The sequence below is a fragment of the Phocoena sinus genome, chromosome 14, assembly GCF_008692025.1.
Source record: "Phocoena sinus isolate mPhoSin1 chromosome 14, mPhoSin1.pri, whole genome shotgun sequence".
In the NCBI taxonomy this organism is placed as follows: Eukaryota; Metazoa; Chordata; class Mammalia; order Artiodactyla; family Phocoenidae; genus Phocoena; species Phocoena sinus.
Window position 1 is genome coordinate 13238743 of NC_045776.1, and position 25317 is coordinate 13264059.

Here is a 25317-nt window from a genome sequence, read left to right on the forward strand (position 1 = left end):
AGATGTGGCACTCTCAGATTGTGATTAGAACACAGACTCCACAGATGAAATGCATACAGAGCATCCTTATGTAGTATAAAAATAGTCTAAAATCCAATTATTTTACCAATATGCAGATACATTTACTATTTTTGATTAGTAGCATATACCTTTAACATATTATTTTTAAACATACAGAAATAAAATAGTAACAAACCAAGAACACTGCAACGTTACATTACAACTTTCAAACAAGTCTATTCATATGAAAGGCTAAATTTATTTCACAGTTTGCTTGTAAGAGAGTTAACAACCAAAATAAAGTTGGAATATTGTTACCTGGACAATCTGGAGAATTTTAGGAATTAGAGTAGCCAATTATAAAGCTCTTTAAATATACATTATTTACACAAAAAGTAGTTACGAAATTGGTAATCAGCACAAAACGTTAGCGGCAGTTGGCTATCACTGTTCAAAGATCAACAAGGTAGGTCTAGACAAAGTTATGTCCTTAAAGGTCAAATAATGGTCTAAAATAGTTTATGTTAAAAATCAGGGTCATGAAAAGACAATTCAGCCCACACTGATTTCACCTCCCTAAATTTTAGTTCAGAGACTATTTGAACCAATTTTTTTTTTTTTCTGTAAGAAAAGGAAGTTTGATAGCACCTTGAATTGATATCCCATTAAAATTACTTAAATTACTCACAATTTCATTCAGGTTGTAAGTCAATCTGATGTTTAGCAAAGTAATCTTTCAAAAGGTGCACTGATGGAAACAAATGAAGGTCAAGGATACTATGTACAGAGAGGTAGACAGTGCTACTACTCAAGCATCGCTCTTGGAATAATTCAGCAAAATTGTTAACTATGGCACTTCTGGATTTCTGAAAAATTTTAGTCTCTGGCTTGCTTTGGAGCATAATTTCAAATTAACTTTTCATTACTTTGCAAACTTAACTTTAATTTGTATCACTTTTACTTCTGTTTAAAAAGAGTGAGGATGGGAGTTTTACAGCTTGTTTTGGAAGAACACATGCAGTTTCAGTGATTAGTGACTGTCTTGTGTTTAAAGAATCCATATTTTACCATAAAAATCAATGTGAAAATAAATGGGAAGTCTTACTGACATTAATATATTTAACAGCATAATAAGGGGGACTCACTTGAGATATACTGTGTATCTTGCTAGCTGGTGCCTTTCCAAAAAAACCATTAGCATTTAGATAAATGGAGTCACAAATTAATAAAAATTATCACATTAAAAATATATTATATTTATTCACCAGGTAATAAACATACTAATTCTACTACAGTTCAAAGCAAATAAGAATTTAAACATTTTTTCTTTAAATCACCTCGGAAATGTATTAATTTTATACATCTTTTTTTAGTAAAAGTAAACTAAAATAGGTAATTTATATAGCTTATATTCTTAAAATAAAATATATTTTAATGAACATACACTTTCTCATTTCATTTTGCTTGGATGTAGGATATAGTGTTTCAAAATGAAAATAAACACACATAGTAAAAACCAAAACCAAAACAAGTATGCAAAAACATTTTATTTATAATAGATCAACATTTTTGACATGAAAGGTAGCCACTTTCAATTTCTCAGGAATGCCTAGAATCCAACAGTTTCCGTAAAGACTAGTTACTTAACAATTATTTCACTGTAGGTGAAAGAAATAATTTCAGAATAAACTTTTTAAATGGCTTTGCCTATGGCAACTTATTTTATAAGCTTTAATATGTGGTAAGCTAGCTTTCCCAGGAAGTGAATATAATCCACCTATGTTCCAAGTGTATTAAACCAGTTTATACAACAAACATGACAATCACCCATTTGTATCAGCTGTGCTCAAAAGAGAATTCTCTTTACCAAAATATGCATTTTTCAAAAAGGCCTCACATTAACCCCTTAAACCAACCACCTCCCTTCTATGTCCAGGACCACTCTTTTCTACTTCAAGTTGCGTTACTTTAAAGACAACTGTCAAATTCCAGTGGAACGGTACACTAACTTAAGACTCTATGTAATATATATCAAACACAAGAATAGTCACTGACTTTAAGGGACAAGGTGATGACTAACCAGTAATAATTTAGCCAATGTCATTTTTAGTTTAGAGGGAAAAAAGCAGCCCCCAAATGTCCTGAACTTTTCTGTACTTCTCTGTAACACACAGAATGAAAAGATAATCTCTGAAATTAAAATCATTAGAAAACATCTTAATAAAATGTTTTATGTAAATAGGTGTTAAATATTAGATTCAAACCATTATTTTCTTCTGTATTTCGGTTTGGGAAAAAATGTCACAATTGTTAGGTCTTCTTACTTAAATTTAGTTTTGAGAATTTAAATCTACTACACACCAGTATGTAAAATTCACCTTGGTTAACCACTCCCCATGCTTCTGTGCTGGGTTTCCTCAGGTAAGTCCATTATATGCATGTAAGTGATGGGGAGGTTTAAATAGCACTTAAAGAATATTCATGAGAGTGCTGAAATATTGAAAGTTTCATTATTATCTACTTACTGTAGGATTTGCAATTCAAATTCATTGCAGTATTATAAACACTGTGTGAATGGAATGCACACAATTCCTACAGACACACAAACTGAAGTCCAAAAGGCACAGAGTAATGCTGGTGGCTCTTTCTAGTCAGTTAAGAAACAATAAAAAGTCTGCATTATTCTTTCATAATTTAAATACTTAAGTAATCTCCACTTTTATTACTTTATAACAATGACTGCAAATTTACATTATTTTAAGTACCACTGTAATAGCTTAGTGTATCATACAGATATTTGCTAATATCCCATCCAAAAATTAAAAAAAAAACCATATATATATATATATATATATATATATATATATAATTATTCTGAAAGACAAGAACATAGAGGAGGGACTTGGTACAGACTATCAACTCAATTTTTTATCACCACAGTTGTAACTCCAAAATTAACAGATATACAGCAATAATCAAAAGCAGTGCAAATATCTTTGGAGGTTAAGATAAAATTATAATGCAAGAACATAAAAAAGAAATAAAAAAAGGCAAGTACTTCAAGTACAAGGAACCAGTCTGCTTGAGGTCCATTTAGTGTTTACTGGGGGCTTCCTTCCTGCTTTTACTTCTTTCTCTGAAACACATTGGCCAACATGGCACCTGATGTTGTCAACTGGCCCATTTTGTTCAAAAACTTGGTCTTTGTATCTTCACTCACTAAGCTTGCAGCAATTGACATTGAGCTAGGAAAGAAATTTTGAAATTCGTGTAAAGCAATTAAAAAACTAAAATATCTATTTTTTCATTTCTTTAGTAGTATAACATTAATAAATGCATTCTGAACTGGTATCACAAAAGGGAAACTAGTATTTATGGAGTAGAGTTTTTTGGTACCATAATAGGTTAGCAGCTTTCATGTTCATTGTTTTTTTAAAGGAAGCAGTGTGGTATAGGGATTAGGAGAAAGTGTGGAATGAGACTGAATCTCGGTTCTGTCATTTACCAGCTGTGTGACTTTGGGCAAGTTATTTAGTCTCCGTTTCCTCATCTATAAAATGGAGATAATTCTAGTACCTACCTCACAGGGCTATTTAGGATTATACGAGTGTAAAGTGCTTATTAGCAGTGCCAGGCACGTAATACCATGCTCTAACTGTTAGTTATTCTTCTTATTATCAGCATTACTTCATTTAATTCTTACAGCAACCCTGGGAGATAGATATTATCCCTATTTTCACAGATGAGTAAAGGAAATCTCAGTGAGGTCTTTAACAATCCTAGGACATATTACTTTTTGGGGGGGGCAGGGTTGGGGAGAAAAAACATGTCCTCAATTGCCAATTGCACTAGTTTTGATGGACAGTGTCATATCTTTTCCTTTCTTTTTGACCAACCTTCTGTGTAGGAAGTAAGCACAATTTAAATGACTACTAAACACAGCTGGTTTATCATATTACTGAACAGAGTATTGATAAAGGACAATTTTTCAGTGATCCAACAATTGTGCTGTAATGGATTCAGGAATCCAGCTTATTGGCCTTGTGGCTTTGGCCAAGATGCTTTAAATCACTGTGATTCAGTTTCCTCCTCTGTAAAATTTTGCAACTGTTACTGCAAAATATCTTGAGGACTAAGTAAGAGAATACGTTTGAACATGTCAAAGACAATGAGTGGCGAGCGAGGTACAGGAGCTCAACAGACGTCTGTTAAATCTACACATGAAGTATGTGCTGCTACCTAAGACCTCTGGTTCTATGTGGTCTTTAAAGGTGTGTGCTGAGTTACTCAGTTAAATACCCGACCACGATGCCCATCCTGAAAGTCTCTTCTTCCCATTGCTCTCCTGCCAGTACATCAACCTGGTCTGACCCTACATGCTCTGAATACCCCTCTCTTGCTGCTTTTCCTCTTCCCACAAAGTAATCCTCCATAAGGCTCAGCATTTGGCTCTAGTTCTTCAATTACAAAACTTACTCATTCTATAAGTTTTAAGTAACATCTCCATAGGATGACTCAAAAATATTTATTGAATCACAACATTTTTCCTGAGGGCCAGTCCCACATTACCGTTTGCTACAATAAAGCCAATGTCTCAAGTTTTTTTTCATACCCTAACTTTAGAAATAACTCCCCACTTTTATTTCTGAGTACAAGTCTTTCATCTCCTTAGGCAGCTTTATTCCTAGGTATGTCATGCTTTTTGTTGCGATGGTAAATGGGAGTGTTTCCTTAATTTCTTTCTGATTTTTCATTGTTGGTGTATAGGAATGCCAGAGATTTCTGTGCATTAATTTTGTATCCTGCAAATTTACCAAATTCATTGATTAGTTCTAGTAGTTTTCTGGTGGCATCTTTAGGATTTTCTATGTATAGTATCATGTCATCTGCAAACAATGACAGTTTTACTTCTTTTCCAATCTGTATTCCTTTTATTTCTTTTTCTTCCCTGATTGCCGTGGCTAGAGTGAACATCCTTGTCTTGTTCCTGATCTTAGTGGAAATGCTTTCAGTTTTTCACCGTTGAGTATGAGGTTTGCTGTGGGTTTGTCACTTATGGCCCATATTATGTTGAGGTAGGTTCCCTCTATGCACATTTTCTGGAGAATTTTTATCACTCACTTTCATTTCTTTACTTGCCAGTGGTTCTATCCTTTTCCTCTCTTCCCAACAGTGAATATAATGGCTCTCCATTTCAAACTATCATCAAATCTTGTGACTTTATTCTACAACATCTTCTCTATTGTTTACTTTTATTTCTAATGCCAATACTTTACAACTGAATTATTCCAAAAGTTTTAGATCTGGCCTCCTTGCATTAGTCAGATTCACCTCTTAAATAATCACTTCTTTATATCACACCCCTTCTCAAAATCTTCAGTGGTCACTTACTACCTACAAGATAAAATATGCATGGCATTCAAGAAACATAGCAATCTAATTCTTATGTGTGTGTGTGTGTGTGTGTGTGTGTGTTTAACCAACCATCACTACTTAACTTCTAGACCCCCTTGAGTCAGGTCTGCCTAGTCTAATTGTTCAAACCATTCTCAACTTAAATATTTCTTCTTTTATCTCGTGTCTAGCCATCTTTTAATTCCCAGCTCAAGCCCTATCTTTTCCATGATGACTTTCCTTAACATTCTAGGTTTATAGTACTGTTTTTTTTCTGTAGGAAACAGTGTTAAGTAAAAGATAAGTATGATTTTAGTTTGTATCTACAAAAACAGGATACATGGCTCAGATAATACTTGAGATACCATGAAGTCTTTTTTAAAAAAATATTTCTTTATTTGGTTGCACTGGGTCTCAGCTGCGGCAGGTGGGCTCCTTAGTTGCGGCTCGCCAGCTCTTTAGTTGTGGCATGTAAACTCTTAGTTGTGGCATGCGTGTGGGATCCAGTTCCCTGACCAGGAATCGAACCCGGGCCCCCTGCATTGGGAGAATGCTTCCCTGGGAGTGTGCGCCACCAGGGAAGTCCCCCATCAAGTGTTAATGATATTCTAAGAAGAGTGCAACAATGATGCTAAGGAGTCTGGAAACCATAAGAGATAAAAGTGAAAGGAATGAAGAATGTTTGGTTTGGAGAAGAGAAGATTTAGGAGACTTAAGATAACTCTCTGTGTTACTCATGAAAAATGAGATATATAATATATATCTGCACAGCTGTATATATCCATAGAGCTCTATTGATGCACATCACAATTACCTGGGGGAACTTTTTGAAATGTGGACACCTAGACATAACCCCAGTGATTCTGATTTTTTCCATCTGGGGTAGAGGACCCACGTATGTATTTTACAAAGCTTTCTAGTGAAGAACCATTACATTATGGCTTTTTTTTTTTTTCTGAAGAAAGAGTTTACATTTTTATCAGTTAGACAAAAGGGTCTGACTCTGACCCCTCTGCCAAATGATGAAAACCTGGTATAGAGAGTAGATGTTATAGGAAGGGAGACTTTAACTCAGGATGAGAAAGGAATATTTTAAAAACAGAGTTGTTAAAAATGAAATGGGCTGCCTTGTAAAGTAATGTCTTCTTACTGCAGGCTTTCAAGGGATTCTCAGATCTTTCCTTTGCAACTCATAGCCAACCAGCTGTCATTTCTTACTGATTCTGAATCTATAGAATCTCTTACTTCTGGCCTATCTTTAAAATTATTTATGTCCTAGAATAGTTCTCTCTCTCTCCACATCACTATATCTTGCAAATCAAAGATCACTATTCCTTCTCTTTGAAACCCCTATTTGATTTTTTGACACCACTCTGATTTGCCTCCTATTTCTCAGTTAAGCTTCTCGTAAATGCTGCACTTTCAAAAAAAATTATTTATTTTATTTATTTATTTTTGGCTGCATTGGGTCTTCGTTGCTGCGTGTGGGCTTTCTCTAGTTGTGGCAAGCAGGGGCTACTCTTCGTTGCGGTGCACGGGCTTCTCCTTGCAGTGGCTTCTGTTGTTGTGGAGCATGGGCTCATGGGCTCTAGGTGTGCAGGCTTCAGTAGTTGTGGCTCTTGGGATCTAGAGCACAGGCTCAGTAGTTGTGGCGCACGGGCTTAGTTGCTCCCGGCATGTGGGATCTTCCCGGACCAGGGCTCGAACCCGTGTCCCCTGTATCGGCAGGTGGATTCTTAACCACTGCACCACCAGGGAAGTCCCTTAAACGCTTCATTTTAAATGTTGGTCTAATTCCAGGTCTGAGCTCCCTTTCCAAGTGATATCATCTATCCACCTCTAGTCCTTACCTAAGCCTTTAATTACCACCTATATCCTAATGGTTCCTAAATCTCAATAACTGCTTATAGTGTTTTTCTTCCTGTACCTCAAATTTTAAATATTCCTCTTCAGAACAGTTCCATTTGGTTGTACGGTGCCATCATTCAATCTGGGAATTCTTATCAGATTCTAGTTCTCTCTTACTCTAATCTGTTGCCATGTTAAACTGAGTTCACATTTGAATATATCTTGAGTCCATCTTATTCTCATACTCAATGTTACATATAGGCAGTAAAACATGGTGGTTAAGACCATGGTCTCAAGAACCACAATGCCTGGGTTTGAATTCTGGTTCCTCCACTTAGTAGCTAGGTGGCCTTTGAGCAAGTTACCTAACCTCTGTGTCATCTGTAAAATGGGAATAGTAATAGTATCTACTTCATAGGGTTATTATGATAAATTATTAGCAAATATATGAAAAATGCTGAGAATGGTGTCTGGTTCATGAGTGTATCTTATTATTACCTGCCCATCCATGCCCATACCTGCCTTTATCATGGGTTACTACAGTAGCTTTCTGTTCCACCTGCTTCTCTGTTGCTTGTATTCACTAGAGCATGGCTTCCAAAGCAGTGGTTCTCAAAGTGTGGCTCCTGGACCCAGAGTATTAACATCACCTGGGAATTTGTTGCAATTCAAATTCTCAGGCTCCATCCCAGATCTTCTGAATCAAAAACTCTGGAGATGGCACCCAAAAATTTCCAGGTGGGCTTCCCTGGTGGCACAGTGGTTGGGGGTCCGCCTGCCGGTGCAGGGGACGCGGGTTCGTGCCCCGGTCCGGGAGGATCCCGCGTGCCACGGAGCGGCTGGGCCCGTGAGCCGTGGCCGCTGAGCCTGTGTGTCCGGAGCCTGTGCTCCGCAACGGGAGGGGCCACAAAGGTGGGAGGCCCACGTACCGCAAAAAAAAAAAAAAAAAAAATTTCCAGGTGATTCTGTTGGACCCTAAGTCCTGAGAAGCAAAGTTACTAAGGGTTGGTAAACTAAGGGTCACAGCCCAAATCCAGTCTGCTGCCTGTTTTTGTAAATAAAGTTTTATTGGAATGCAGCCATAGCCATACATTTCCATATTGTCAATGGCTGCTTACTGCTACAATAGCAGAGTTCAATTGTGTACTTGTAACAGAGACCATATGAATTGCAAAGCTTAAAATATTTACTGTCTTTACAGAGAAAGTTTGTTGACTCCTGGCCACAGGATAAGTCCAAACCTCTCACGTAGCATACAAAGTTCTTTATTAATGGTGCCCGTCTACCTTTATAGACTTATCTCTATTGTTCTCCCGTACATACTCTGTGCTGTAGCTTTAATTACAGTTCCCAAATATGCTTTTCTGAACTTTTGTCCTTTTGCACAGTGCTGATATTTCTGCATGTAATCCCTTTTCTCTTTTCTTTTGCCTCCGGTTGGAGGGTGGATCAGTTCATTACTTTGGAAACTGGTACATAAAGAGAAAGAATTGAACATTTATCTTGTCTTTACTATATAAACGGTATAACTTGGTAAAAATAGTACATATGGGGGACGGTTTTCTTTCTGAAGAATTCTAGCTCACAAATGAAGAAGGAATGATAGAGTAATACATTTTGTAATTGCTAATGAATTAACGGATCTGGCATTCATCATTAATAGATGTTAACATCACCAAAAAAAGAGAGAAGCAGACATTACCTGCCTCATGATGAAAACACACCTCCTCCTATGTAGAAGTCTTGGCAAATAAAAAACATGCCCCAAACCTGATTACAACTCTAGATCTAGATCCAACTAGTAAATTTATGGGAAATACAGAGGAACATTTTGAACCACACAAAGGAAATGCAATTAGCAAGATTTGGACTGTGGGAACCTCTATAGGACAAATGACTCAGTTCCTTCAACAAGTAAATTGTATGGAGAAAAAAAGAGATACAAGGGGGAACCTCTGAATTAAGAGATTCAAGAAACACATTAACCACTTATAATATATGGAATGTTGGATCCTGACTCAAGGAAACAAACTGTAGGGAAAAACCGAACAACAAATCAATAATGACATTTATGAAACAATTAGAAATTTGAATAAAGGCCAGATAATAAATGATATTAAGGAGTTGTTATGGTGTGATGATACTGTGTTTATGTTTAAAAAAATAGCACTTATCTTTTAGAGATGTATATCAGAATATGGGAGGGGAGAAGAGTTGGGTATAGATGAAATAAAATTGACTATGAGTTGATAATTGTTGAAGCTGAGTGATGAGTACATGGGAAATCATTATACCACGTTTATTTCTGTGTTAATTTGAAATTCTCTACAGTAAGAGTTAAAAAAAAATAAATGATAATATAGAGGATTTGAATAACATTTACAATAGCCAGGACATGGAAGCAACCTAAGTGTCCATCGACAGATGAATGGATAAAGAAGATGTGGTACATATATACAATGGAGTATTATTCAGCCATAAAAAGGAACGAAATTGGGTCATTTGTAGAGATGTGGATGGATCTAGAGACTGTTCTACAGAGTGAAATAAGTCAGAAAGAAAAAACAAATACCGTATATTAACGCATATATGTGGAATCTATAAAAATGGTACAGATGAACCGGTTTGTAGGGCAGAAATTGAGACACAGAGTAGAGAACAAATGTATGGACACCAAGGGGGGAAAGCAGAGGCACGTGTGGGTGGTGGTGTAATGAATTGGGAGATTGGGATTGACATGTATACACTGATATGTATAAAATGGATGACTAATAAGGACCTGCTGTATAAAAAAATAAATTTAAAAAAGAGTTAAAAAATAAATGATAATATAGAGGATTTGAATAACATGGGAAAATATGATTATAAATGTGAACTTTTTTTTTTCTTAAAAAGGAAGGTCATGTAACCAAAGCAATTTTAGAAAGTTACGAAGAGATTTCTTTCTTGTAAAATTCCTGCATGATAATTCATGAAATTTCATTTAGAATGTATTTCACATATAATTTTTCTCAGTTTTGGTCTAAAACCTTTTACATCTTAAACTAATAAGGCACCAAATAATTTTAATATTTAATATACAACAAATGGACAGAATTATTTGCTTTAATGTTAACTTTATGGATTTTGTGTTCAGAATAGAAACCTATCAAAGTATGTCTATTGTTTTATAACTTTCCATGACTAAAATGATAGAAGAGCTCCCACCATTCTAGGAGACTAAAGCAAGAGTTCTGACTCATAGTAAAAGGCAAAAGACTCTGTGTGTGTGTGTGTGGGGGGGGGTTGTGGGTGTGGAGGAGTGTGTTTCTGTGTATCTAGCCTGACAAGATGAAACACTTATTCCTGGTAGTCAGTTTTATAAAGGAAACACCGTTGAGCTTTTCATGCCTAACAGAGTCCATTTAAGATCAACTGGTCAAGGTTACTTCAGAAAGAGTTAGAGACTATTTGTAAATTATTTCCTATCCTGAAATGCCCAACTTTATTCTTTCACATCTATGTTCATATTTTAATTTCACTGAATCTTTGAATTCTAATTAGTTTGGTTAGAAGCATGGGACTAGAACATTCACAAGTTGACAATCCTTTATGCAGTGAATCAAGTTAAATCTTACAACTCCTCTCATAAATTTCTACAAACTACGTTCACCAGTGATTCCCAAGTCCAGCTACCTATCAGAATCTGTTTGGAAGCTTGTATTTATTTTATTTTATTTTTATATTTTACTGAAGTATAATTGATATACGATCTTATATAAGTTACAGGTTTATAATATAATGATTCATAATTTTTAAAGGTTATACTCCATTTATAGTTATTATAAAATATTGGCTATATTCCCTGTGTTGTACAATATATCCTTGTAGTTTATTTTATACATAATACTTTGTACCTCTTAATTCTCTACTCCTATATTGCCCCTCTCTCCTTCCCTCTCCCCACTGGTAACCACTAGTTTGTTCTCTATGTCTATGAGTCTATTTCTTTTTTGTTATATTCACTAGTTTGTTGTATTTTTTAGATTCTTCTTATAAGTGATATCATACAGCATTTGTCTTTCTCTGACTTATCTTGTTTAGCATAATACCCTCCAAGTCCATCCATGTTGTTGTATATCGCAAAATTTCATTCTTTTTTATGGCTGAGTAGTATTCTACTGTATGTGTGTGTGTGTGTGTGTGTGTATGTGCGTATATATATATATATACACATATATATACACATATATATGTGTATATATATATATATATATACGCACATACACACACACACACACACCACGTCTTCTTTATCCATTCATCTGCTGATGGACACCTAGGTTGCTTCCATACCTTGGCAATTATAAATAATGCTGGCTGCTATGAACATTGGGGTGCATATATCTTTTCAAATTAGTGTTTTTGTTGGAAGCTTTTAAATATACAGATCCCTAGGCTGACTCAGAATGTTGAGGTCACAGAGAATGAGATAGAGATCTGAATTTTATATTTCCCAGATGGTTTATGGATTAGCATTAGAGAACTGCTGTTTTAAAGGATTTTCTTGTCTTCCAAATTAATGACTACAAAATAACACAATATAAAACACTACACCCACCTAAAGAAAATTTATATAGAGAAATTAAGGTTAACTAAAGCCTTAAAAAAAGAATTAATGTCTTACCCTTGAGGCTCTTGGACGGTCTTGTTCTCTACTTTTTGTTCACATTCTTTTATCATGGAAGTTAAAATAACCTGATTTAAAAAAAATGACTTTAGAGAAATACTGTTAACATAGTAAAATGCTACGGTTTAAAGTTTTTAATTGAATTTTTAATATTCCCATAAGCTAATATGTTAACTAAAAATTGAAAATTTTGGCAGTTACTTAGTTACAGGAATTCACATTGGATTGCTAGACTAGGTACCGAAATAGCTTTAAAAGATCTCAATTGTATAACTCAATAATTCACTTTGATTTTCACTAACCTTCCTTCTGAGTCTGATTCCATTCTCCCTTAGCTTTCCCCACTATCTAATGTTAAAAGTAAAATTTATATACATTTAAAAAATACACCTACCATGGTCAGACATATTTTCCCAGTAAAAGCTGTTCTGTCCCTTGTCCCTTGCTTTTTCCAGGTTGCTAAAAGCAAGATGCTCTATTTTAAAGTCTAGGGCAGAGACCAGATATAGGTCTGTGGTCACTAAAACTGGGGAGACAATAGGTGTCTAAGAGTTGCTATCACTCTTGCGGGGAGACTGAGTGAGTAATGGAAAGGGTGGAGGGATGGAAGCTACTGCCCCAAGTGCTGGCATCCACACCAGAAACCAAATGGCCCTCCTGAATTTTCTTGGCCCATATTTGTGCATGGAGGTCACTAGACAACAAACTTATTGTCACCCTCTACGTGCTAGGCATGTTTTTAGACACAGAGGTTGCAGCAAATAGACAACATTCCCTCCTTGTGGAGAGCTTATGTTCCTTTGTTATAGACAACAAACACAAAAAATAAGTAAATCATATCGTATATTACAAAGTGATAAGGGCTTTGGAAAGAACACTGAGTGAGATAAGGGGTATAGAAGGCCAAAGTGAAGAATATTACAATTTACATGGAGGTGTTCTAAGCAGGTTTCATGGAGAGGATGATATTTAAGCAAGAACCTGAGGGACATGAGGAGTAAGTGTGTGAGACCCTGGTTAGAGGCTGAGCAAAGACTCCAGCTGGGAGTATGTCTATTGTATTCTAAGCCTGGAAGCCAGAGTGGTGGGTGCAGAGTGAGCAAGGGGGAAGGCAGAAGGTGAGGCCCGGGAGGTAAGGAGGAAGGAGCTGGGTCCTCTAGTGCCTTGCAGATTATGGTAAAGACTTTTGATTTTGTAATGTTTTCCCGCTCTCTCATCTGACACATTACAGATTTCGTTTGTTTGGCTCTTTTCTTTTACATCAGTGTTTTTTTGGGAGAGTTTTTATACTTTCTCTTCCGCTCCCTCTATTGGCCGTTCCCTCCAGTATCCTTTTTCTTGTGTGTATATTTTCATCTCTGTCTTTGATGTCAGAGGCTTTTTTCAAATGGTTGGTCATCTTGGGATATCCACTAAAGACTGAGGTACTAAAACGTTGATTAGAATCTCTTCATGCATGAGTAAATTCACTTTAAGGTGACTCTGGCACAAACTTTCTGCCAATCTTTTTTTCCCTGCAAATATAATTCTGGCTGCCACCCCATTCCTGGAGCTAAGAAGGAGAAAGGTAATGAGGTTTCTAATGACTAACTATACCTTTGACTTAATTTCCCTCCTTTCATTATAGCACCTTATTCCTGCTCTCAGCTAGGCCTGATATCTCAAGTCTAGAAAGGAAAGCTCCAGTCTTCCACCAAGGTTCAAAAGGTAATCTGGGAGTCTGATCCTTTCAAAAACTTTTAACCACTCCCCCTATTTTCAGTCCCACCCTACACTAATGGAAGGTAGTGAAAATAAGGCTTCTTATTTGTTCTATTCTACAAGTAGTCTTCATTTTCGATGCAAAAATCCTGAACAGAATACTAGTAAACTGAATCTACCTTCATATAAAAGGAATTATATACCATAACCAAGTGGGATTTATTGCAGTAGTGCAAAGGTTGCTTTAACATGTAAAAATCCATTAATATAAAACATTGTAAGAGAATAAAAAACACAACCATGTAATCATCTCAACTGATGCAGAAAAAAACATCTGACAATATTCAACACCCTTTCATGATAAAAATACTCAAGCAACTAGCAAAAAAAGTGAACTTCCTCAGGCTGATAAAGGGAATCTATAAAATATACAAAGGAAAAATTGAGAAAACTGAAAGGAGAAAGACATAACTCACAATCATAATTTTAACATGTCTTTCAATAGCTGATAGAACAAGCAGATTACAAAAAACTAATACAAATATAAGAGAACTGACTCATAAAATTAACTACCTTTACCTTATGAAAAAAATCCATGCATCAATAAAAATATAATGGAAATGAGAATCTAATTTGAACTAAATGATAACAAACCTACAATGCAGTAAAAGGGACGTGGCTAAAGGAGCACTTAGAGCCTTAAATTTATGTATCGGAAAAGAAGAAAAGTTAACAAGTAAATAATTTAAGTCTCCTCCTCAAGGAGTTAGAAAAACAGAAAAAAAAATCAAATCTAAAGAAAGCAGAAGGAAATAAAGATGAAAATAGAAATCAATGAAACTAACACATAGAGAAAAGTCAACACAGCCAAAAGTTCAATATTTGAAAAGGTTAATAAAATTGATAAACCCCTATCAAAAGTATTTTAAAAAGAAAGCAAGAAACAAATTGATATCAGAAGTAAAAGAGGGGTAGCAATATAATAGATCCTACAGTAAGGAAAAGGGAAAAAAATAAAAGTATTATACAAGAATCTATTATTTACAGGTGACTTTTCTACACTTGAAACTTATAAAAATTCCAGTGACATTTTGTAATTAGAATTAATAATAAAGTTTCTCAGGTTGGCCAGACATAAGTTCAACATACAAAAGTTATATTATTTCTATACATCAGCAAGAAAGGGTTAAAAACCATATAATCCTAAAAAAGGTAGCATTATAACATTATAGATATAAAGTGACAGTTTTTTCAAACAAAGTTATAAAACTTTATTAAAAGACATTAAAGGAGATCTAAATAAACATAAGATATAGTATATTCTGGAGAGGAAGATTCAAAATCATGAAGTTGATATCTCTCCCAATTAATTTATAGAATCAACTCAATTTCAATCAGAATCTCAATGAGATCTTTCTTGGAGTCTCATAAAATAATCCTAAAATTTACATAAAAAAGCTAAGGGTCATGAACAGTTCTAAAAAAGGACAGGGTGCTGGACTTGCCCTATTAGATTTTAGGACTTTTTAACAAGGCAACTGTAATGAAGACAGGGTATCAATGTTACAATAATTGAGAAAGAGACCAGTGGAAAAGAATGTTCCCTAATAACAGACACATGCATACAAGGAAACATCATCTATGATAGAGGTGGCACTGCCAATCAGTATAGACATGATGCACTGTTCAATAAACAATAATGGGACAACTGGTTATCCATACAGAAAAAAATGTAACTTAAGCACTACCTCACATCATACGTAAAAACTAATTTTAGATGGATTAAGAATTTTATTGTGAAAATACAACTTTAAACATTTTAAGAAGAAAGTATAGGAGATCATGTCATGGAACTGGTCAATCAATCTATTAAAAAATTAAAAATCAGTGTTCAAATGGGCCAAAAATGTGAAAAAACATCAAAAATTGGAAAAAGATATTCATAAAACACAAAATTGACTGAATACTGATATTCCAATTATATAACAAACTTCAAGGAAATAATAGGAAAAAAGACAACCCAAAGTGGAAAAAATGGGCAAAAAACCTAAAAAGGCTTTGATGTTAGTGAACACACAATTCTAAGTTTGACAATAATCAGGGAAATGCAAATGAAAACCATAATGATATACCACTTTATATCTACTGAATTTAAAAAGTCTAAGAATACCAAGTGTTGACAAAGATATGGATGAAAAGACTACATACTCCTGCATGCTCCTATCAGGTCTGAAAAGTGTCCTTTCGGTGCAGCACTTTGATCAGTAGTGATCGTAGAGACAGAAGTTTTGTTGGATTACTGTGATGGTAATGAATACGACGTACCAACAGACAGTGTGAAAGTTGAGAGAGGGGGTGTAAACTGCTGGGAGGAAAAAGAGATATGAGGGAGGGATGAAGGGAAGATTTTGTTTTTGTTTTGATTTGTTTAGGAGAGAAGAGTCAAACACAATAATAGGTTAAAGAAAAGCTGCTAGAAAAACAGGCTGAAGATATAGAATAGGAAATAAATGACAAACAGGGTTTTGGAGAATACAGGAAGACAAATAGAATGAAAAGAGTTATGAGGAAATGGAGAGAGAAAATAGAAACTTTGCTTCTAAGAAAGTTAATGGTCAGAGATAACACTGTACAGCATTTTATAGATAAAAAGCATTTCACATACACTCTCTTACTAAATTCTAACTATATTCAGTGAAGGACAGTACGTTATTCCTACTTTAGAGAATTAAACAGAAGCTCAAAGATGTTGAAGGAGTGTCTTAAGATCTCATAGCTAGTAAATAAGTCCATAAAATGATGCTGAACTAGACTTTAAAAAATTAGGCACAGCATATCATAATCACACCTCATGGAGAGGAATCAAAGTCTATATAGGAGATATTAAAACACATGAACATGGCACTGATAATCACAGTGGCTTAATCATGATAGTAGCTTACCTCATGCTCTGGAGAAAGATGTTCCATGTCAATTCGTAAACATCTGAGACCAGGTAAGAAGTGATTAACCATTAAATCCTCTGAAATGACTTGAGATGAGGTAGTTAAGGAGATTAAAAAAAAACAAACTGGTATGTCCAACAGAACAACAGAAGAATATAGAAGAAGCAGATCTCTTAAATGCTGCCTATGGCATGCTGATCACTTAGAGCAAACAGGCTTCTGTCAAGCACGATCTGTATTTGTTGAGTTAGTTACTTGTCAAGAGGCAACTGTGTTTATTCCCACAAATCTCCTTATGTCAGTGGCATTGATTATTGTAACAGCACATAATTTAATTACATGGTATGTAAACGTATGAAATAATAAGGGTGAAAATTAAATCATGAAATTTAATTGGATGTTTAAATGAGTATGAAAAGTAAAAAAATTAATGTTTCCATGACAACTAAGTTGAAAGTTTCAGAAAAAATTGATAAAGGCCAGTTGCTTAAAACACTGTTGCTTGGATACATATAGCTGATTCACTTTGTTGAACAGCAGAAACTAACACAACATTGTAAAGCAATTATACTCCAATAAAGATGTTAAAAAAATTGCTGCTTAATTATATATATGACAACTGTAAATATATACATATTTAAATATAAAGAAAAATATAAAAATCTAGAAAAATTCAGTACCCGGTATCAGAAATGTTTCTGGATTCTCTTTAAAGAAACTTAAGCTAAAATTCATAGACAAATTATATTACGAATGTGGTTCACCTAAGAAAGCTGATGTTTAATTCTAATCAGCAGACACACAAAAGAAATGCCTCAGTACTACATCAAAAGCTTGGTAAAAGAAATGACATTTATGTGTTTAAGTTAAAAGAAGTTCTCTTAGGTATATACCATTTTCCTGATTTCTTACTCTAACCATTCTGTTAAACTGACCCACACTGGTCCTCACTGAATTGGGCAAGAGAGCTTTTGCTGTAATAAGTTTTAGTACTACTTATATTTCCTAGCCATATGAGTTTTAGTTGATTATATGACATTGAAAGGAGTCAGGAAAGCAGATGCATTTCTCAAACAATGCACCTTGTTTATTCACATCGCTTCTGACACATTCTCACCTATTACAGTTGTGAGCCATCTAAAAATATTTCTTATTTAATATTATACCATATTAAAGTGAAAAATGCCAGTAAATGAGTTCCTTTATAAAGATGAGTTAGTCTTTCTGAAAAAAATAATAAATTATATTAACTAAAAAAAAATCCATATAACTACTGCCTTAAAATATAGTTATAAATAAACACTAGTTGTAAATAAAACTCCTATAATTGAGTGACTTATAAATAGGCAGTTATAAAAATATAGACATCATTTGGTTGAACCAAATCCCTATAGATATACAAAGTTCTACAACCTAATGGCTATGTAGTTTTATTTTCTGGGTATAGGAAAAGTATCACCTAGATGTATCTGTGAGTGACCTTTGGATTAGAGAAAGGTCTCTGCTCTAGAGAAACCTGGGCATGGATTGAGAAACTGAAAATGGCCTTACTTGGTGGTAAGAGGGAAGACACTTTCCTTCTCCTCTCTCTCTATCCACTGTTTGGTCCTTTTCCCCCATGGAACCCCACAATCTTTCTTAGGGGATGGAAACTTAGAGATCATTTAGTCCTATCTGATGTTAGGAATCACCTCTACCTCATCTGTGAATGGTGGTCATAAAGCCTCTGACTGCTAACAGTGACAGGACATTCAGTTTTGTAAGACAGAGCACTGCATTTTTAGAGAGCTCAATTTGAAAGTTTTTCTTATAAACACAATAGGCCTCTCCATGACCTCTGCTTGTTAGTGTTTGCTCTGCACTTTAGTTACACAAGCATGCCTAACCTTTTTTCTATATAACAACCTTTAAGATAATTCTCAAATTATCTTTTCATCCCTAAACCATTTCTTTTCCAGGTTAAACATTTCTAAATTCCTTCAAATTTTTCTTAAACATGATTTCTTGACTTAATACCATGCCAAATGTTAAATTATATAGATTTCCTATGTCCCTATTGAAATACGATGTCGTGCTGAAAGGAATACTCTTGTGTTCTATCAGCTCGTAATTCAATAGAACAGCAGAACAGATATGGACAATGTGATTTTATTAGTGGCCATAACCACCCTGTTGACACAAGTACAAGTTCTGACTCACGGAGAACTAACGCTTTTAGTACTTGAACAGGGTCTATTGTTAAGATGGTTCTTCCCCTTACTGTGCTGTTATAAAGACTTTTTACTGTATTTTCTCTAGTAATATTCTGTACATACCTAAATACACAATAATATTCCTTCTATACAGACTTCTATGCTCTTCAGAAACCACTGCTTAGTCCATTTGAAAATTAGGTTAACAGAGCTAAAATTTTTAATCTTTTGACTTTCTCATTTTCCTTGAGGCATATTTCTTTAGAAACTCTGCTATATAAGATTACACACAACTCTTCACTTAAGTTTGTAAACATTTACTTTCGCAAAGTTTAGGGAATAGGTATAAGCGTATCAATGTTTTCTTCTTTGACATGCCAAACTCTGACATACCATTATTACTTTCTTGTAAGGGTCCTGTCACTTCTCCATTACTAAAGAGCCCTTTCTTGCTAATTCAGAATTATCACTTCCTCTTTTTGCTTCCTCTATCTTCTCTAAGTTGAAAATGCCAAAAAGATAAATCAGGAATGATAGTAAGTTCTGCTTTTAGTGGAATTAAACTTATAGAAGGTATATGGTTAGTTGAGGCAAAATTATCAAAATATGGTATCTCTGCCCACTTTATGATCTATAGTATAAGAAGGTGGCTTATATCAGCCACGTGAATAGGCAATTTGTAGCAGAGTCCCAAAATGAAATGCTCTCAACCACACATCGAACTTCAAGTTTTAACATTTCTAAAAGGACAAGTAGCTCGTTAACAGACAGCTCTGCATTTCTTTCTCTACCATCATTTTTTTTTCTGTCAAAATCATAATTCTCTGATTATGTTGTCTAGCACATATTTTTACGGTTATATTCAAGTGTTCAGCCGTTCACTCATTTTTCAATCTCTTATTTCCTCCTTTCTTGAAATATTCTGGCTTTTAATGGGAGAGCCTAAAAGCTAGAGTTTATTCTGCCCATATTTATCTTTACTTCCTTCTTACTTTTATTTTACTAGCCCAAGGATATTAAAGAGAACATTTAACAGGATAGCTAAAGTTCACTGTTCTAGTCACAGTTTTGCTTTTAATTATAAAAAACAGAAGTCACTAATGCCTTTAAGTTTTAGTTTAGTCATTTATAAAATGTAGTGGTTGACATGGGTTAGATGATCTCTGAGCTTTCCTCCAGTTCTACCATCACTGCAAATGATTAACCATGGTGTCCCTGTATTTTTTTTAATGAGTGATATCTCTCCAAGAGATATTCACAGGATCATAAAGACGGTTAAACATTCATTAAAAATGAATGCCAGGACACATACAAGGATTCCTTTTGATTAACAGAAGCCTCAGTTATAACTCATTGCTTGCTTAGTTATATAGCTGATTAACATACATACAATTTTAGTCAATGTTTTCAAAACTATGGAACATATAAACACAGAAGACTTAAACTTATCTTTTAAAATTATGAGATGGCTAGAATAAGGAGCCATCTTATGGGGCAAGTCAACTCAAATTTTTAATCTTCTACTTAACTACTTCTTAGTTAAGGTGAAGAAAAAAATTCTACTTCTCAATCTTTAACAACTGAGGTTCACTGTAAGACTGATTATTAAATATAGATATATATTAATAAAGCAAGGATACAACAACAGGAAAGTGCACTGTAGGCTTCAAAAAGATGGGTAGCAATATCCAGTCTTTTAGAATCCACGATTTGTAAGTTGTTCACCAAGGCTAACTTATGCAAATGTGGTATAACAACTGAAAAAAGAAAAAGAAATTATTAATTTTAATCTAAAACATCCTTATACATTAAAAAAATAATTTTTCATTTTATTTTATAAAATTTTATTTTAATTCTGGATGATTTCAAAAGATTACCCACATCCCATACTTGCTTTTTCGTACTAGGGAAGAAAGCATGTTTTTCAGAATAAATAGTGATCTAGAATTTGGGAGAAATAGATTATAGCATGCCATTATAACCTAATTATGAGGATGTATACAGGTCATTTGGCTTCACTGCAATTCAGTTTCCCAATTTGAAAAATGAAAGCCAAATAAACAAATGTAAACAACCTATCTCTTGTGTTATTATCAGCTTTATAAATAAGTTTATATAAATCTTGTATTACTGTTGCTATTAAAAAGATAAATACAGTATACTGATTCATTTTCAATATCAAATTATTTCACTACTTCATGAAACTATTATTAGCTTTAGTTTCTCAAGTTCTTAGCAAAGACCAGTGTCAAATAGCACTGGTGGTTGAGTTTTCAAGTCACCTAATGGGCTCAATATCTTATATCTCAATGAATAGTGTAAAATTTCAAAAATACAGACAGCACATTGCTAAAATTAAAGTGGTGGTCCAAGAAACAGTAACCATTTCAGTAGCACTGAGCACTCCTACTGCCTAAGATTGTGTTCTTTAAATACCATTTCCCACTAAAACCAGGGTCCCTTGCAGAAATGGCTCCAGGGTAAGTGATTATCAAATTGTTGATCACACGGTCCCATTCTAGTCCTGCTTGGTTGGGGGACCCAAAACATGGTTCATAAGCACATACTTCTGACCAACTGTAGTGACTTCATTCACGTCTACCTTGAGCTTGTATATGTTAAAGCCACAATCTCCTTCTAGAAAAATCTCCTGCTTCCTCAATAAACCACTACTATAATTACAACTTTTATGCACCTTAGTAAACGGTAAAAAACCCCACACAAACTTAGGACAACAATGGCCATTTTTAGGGGACTTTTTGACTTATCAAAATTAATAACAACATACTTCAGAGGTGCTCTAGAAAAAATAAGAAGACAAAAAACTCCAAATTGAATTCCCAATGAATTCACCGAAACTCCGATTCATTAACTGGCATGCTGAGGCCTCAACAAAATGGTGGCTCTGAGACAGTCTCTCAAAGATTCTCTATTTCATTTCTGCCCAAACATTTTGAAACTGACCTTCCTTGCACTACTTTATCTATAAACACGTGGCCTCTGTTCATTCCGCTCATTCCCTGATTTCCTACACAAGCAATCCTTTCCTCAGTGTTTTTCTCAGAAACTCAATAACCACACTATACAAGATCCCTGTAAAACTGCTTAACTAGAAAACAAACCTATACAAGTTACTTTAAACTCTAGTCTACAGACAGTTAAAGGTTACAATTAAGGATATTCCTAAATCTCAGAAGATAGAAGTTTACTAAAGAATTCAACATTTCATTATATATGTATTGTCCTGGGCTACCACATCTGTACCAATTAATTCATTTAATTGTTAACCCCTCAGATGGAGATAAATGGTTAAAAGATTTAATAACCTATATGTGAGTAATTCTACAACTGACCTTCGGTGGGCAAGGAAAACAGGAAATACACAACATAAGGCCACTTCTGAAGCCTTTCACTTAAGGGCAGATTGGACAAAGATTCAAAAGTGCGAACAAAATAAAGATAAATCAATAGGAAACTTTATAAAAATAGATTTTTGTAAACTTCTAAAAAATATTCTGGGGTAGATCCAATAGCAAAAGTGAAGGGAATCTTGTCCTCTCTTTTTGTAAATGGGCTTAGATCTAAAATAAGGAACTTTGAAAAAAACTGATCTGAAATGTAAAACTGCCATGTTAGAAAATCTCCAAGGTATGACTGAACATTTTCAGAGAGACTTATAAAGTTAAAAAAGTAGAAAACAAACAAACAAAACTGTATCATGTTCTGAATAAAACAAATGGCCCCTGAGATAAAATCAGGACTAAAAGGTCCTATGATAACTAAGAGTTGGGAGAGAAAAAGGGCCACTGGAAGAACCAATGTCTTCTATTCTCTAGGAAATAGAGGGAAGAATATCCAAAAATGCCACTCCAAGGAAGACATTACCACCCAGCAATTCTTTGTTCTTTCTCTAAACTCCTAACAGGAACTGTCTATAAATACAGATGGATAACAATATAGCATCCTTGTCAATGTGGGTTCTACTTCATCTACCATTAATCTTATTAATATAGGACACTAAATTCCACAGGGTAAAGTTCTAAAGCAAAAGAGAAGCCAACTGACTGAGTAGTAAATACAGAAGAAAAACAATTTTTTTGTCTTAAAAAAAAAAAGTCTCGTGTCAGAATGTGAAGGAAGATTGTATAAGACAAACTTGTGGGTATACAGTAAGTTGTAGAAGGCTTCAGGAATAATGGTTTACTACACCTATTCAAGCAGTGGAAACTGCTATTTTCAATTTTTTCTCAAGCCAATCTTTAATTGCTATTTTGGGACCATTATGAAAAGAATATTTCTCTTTTCTATGTGATACATAAATCTTTCCTTTGAGTGTACACAAAAAGGTTAGATCATATTCTAGATAGTTACTAACTCAACAACACAGCACCCACCAAAGACCCATTGCCTATTCAGCCTATTCCTTGATCCAACAGCCAAGACTTATTCTCCTTGCTTCAGAGCAATTACAGACAGCCTCAAAAAAGTTAGTCAAAGCACCTGTAGAGGGTCACCTGTAAATCTGACGTTACTATGATGAGGAACTATCCCTAATGCTAACTAAAATACTAAACCTTTTTCTGTTAACTGATTGTGAAATACTGTTATTTTCTCCTCATGCTACCAACACTAATACCCATTGAAAAATAACCTTGTGGTTGTTTCTGTAGTTCAATATGTGTTCATGCCCTCAACAGACCTTTTGGACACTGCAGTCCAAATCCTGACAATATTTTTGTTGTTTATCTTAAAAATACCAGGTTAGATATGCAATAACTAGTCTATGGGAGAATCCAATTTTGTATGGAAACCAAACTGATGTAAGAAGCCAAACTTGCGGACTTTCCAAGAGCATGTCAAATTGCTAAAAATAAAAGGACTAAGGTATAACAGTGATAACTGTCATGCTTTTGGAGTAATAATTACTGGATGCTTTGATGACACCCAAAGAAATTGTTGTCATAAAGTAAAAAGTGATACTATAGAAACCGGAGAAAATGCTTTAGCAGATCATCATGCAGGTTATTTAGCAGATCAACAAGCCATGATTTAAAACAAAATAGTGGAATGGCATGCTAAGTGGAAGAAATGTATCTTTCATAAGAACATGTCTAGAAACACATAAAAATTTCCTTAGAAATAAGAATTAAATAATAAGCTCTAAATATAATGAGCACAGTATTTTGAAATTAACAGGAAGAATTATTTTAAAAATAACTTGAAATTATTTATGAGTTACTTTTCATACATCTACAGCAATCACTATATAGTATAAGAAGCCATTTAATAGCAGTTAATAGCAATACCGATCAATCCACAATAACAAACTTGTTTCACTTTCAGCTTTCAGTATATGAAAGATAAGGTGTAGAAAGGTGTCATGTAACACATGACAAATCCTCAGTGAGGCTTATGGTCTCGCTCTTACATTACAATTCAGGAAAAATGGTAAAAAAAATGCAACTTACACTCATCTCGGAACCTTGGTTCTGCATTAGGCCCAACTCTACCAAATGTTTTTATGATTTCTGTATGCAAAGAATACTGGTCTTGATATTGAGGATCTTCCAGGAAAGAAGCCAACTGCATTTTCACTCTTTCCAGCAACTTAAAATTGAATATTGTACAGTCAAATTGAGAGAAGGATACACACTAAACATGGCTTGCATCACTGGATTCAAATGACTTATATCAACATAATAGTAGAAATTTGGAATTAAATAAGTACTTATTTAGTCTTTTGGCTCAGAAAAGATCTTAAATTTTTGTTTATGCTTGTTAATTCATTTTTTGTTCTTTAAAAACACAAATATTCCCTGACAAACTGTAGAAAAGACCCCACAATATTTAGGGATAAAGATAGAGTTTTGATGATTTTGTATCTAAACTATAATTCTTAAAACAAATCAGAGTGTAAGTTACCCACTTATTCACCTTCTGAAAGCAATGAGTCATTAATGACTTACATCTTACTCATATTTCCCTAAAAGACATTTTTATTTTGGGATTTAAGAACATGTTGAAATTCTGCCAAGACTGCAAGCTTTGCAGAACAATGTGTTTTTTTATTTTGCTCCACCGGTGAAATATGTAAGTGAAAAAATGGAAAACATTTTTTCCCACAACTAACACGGTTGTTTAATTTTTGTTATAAAAAAAATCTATATGACAAAAAAATTTTATGGAACAGTTTAATATATATATATATATATATATATATAAATTTTTTTTTTGGTTAAATGTCTATGAGATGGAAAACCTTGTTTTCCATTTAAGTGGCTAAGTGATATAACCACAAATAATTTACTTTCTAATGTATAGGGTTTTTCATTGTGTAAGGACATGTCCAATTTGATAATAAAGAATAAAATTCTGATAACTAATTTTGAGAAGTGTCTTAGAGTTAATGTTGCAGATAGAACCTAACAAACTGAAAATTAAATCACAAGTTTCTGAATCAAAATACATATTTAGGGAGGAAGACTTTGGTAATCTCCTGAAGCAGGCGTGACAGAGGGTTGTCACAGTGATGTGTGCTACAAAAAGATGATACCAGTCTACGACATGA

At 34.3% G+C, this 25317-nt stretch overlaps 1 protein-coding gene across 6 annotated transcripts in view; it reads right to left on the minus strand.

Moving 5' to 3' along the window:
- Positions 1-1532: 1532 nt before the first annotated feature.
- The window catches only part of RELCH (RAB11 binding and LisH domain, coiled-coil and HEAT repeat containing), a 120725-nt gene continuing 96940 nt past the window's right edge, over positions 1533-25317 (minus strand). For 5 of the 6 annotated variants that reach the window (XM_032602542.1, XM_032602541.1, XM_032602546.1 and 2 more), the window contains 5 exons: positions 24218-24356; positions 20390-20506; positions 16555-16643; positions 11909-11979; positions 1533-3245 (listed from right to left, as the gene is read on the minus strand). In XM_032602542.1, coding sequence (XP_032458433.1) covers positions 3125-3245; positions 11909-11979; positions 16555-16643; positions 20390-20506; positions 24218-24356 — 537 coding nt within the window. In that variant the 3' untranslated portion in view covers positions 1533-3124. Of the gene's footprint in view, positions 3246-11908; positions 11980-16554; positions 16644-20389; positions 20507-24217; positions 24357-25317 lie in introns of those variants that run through there. The other variant, XM_032602543.1, reaches the window with a different exon arrangement.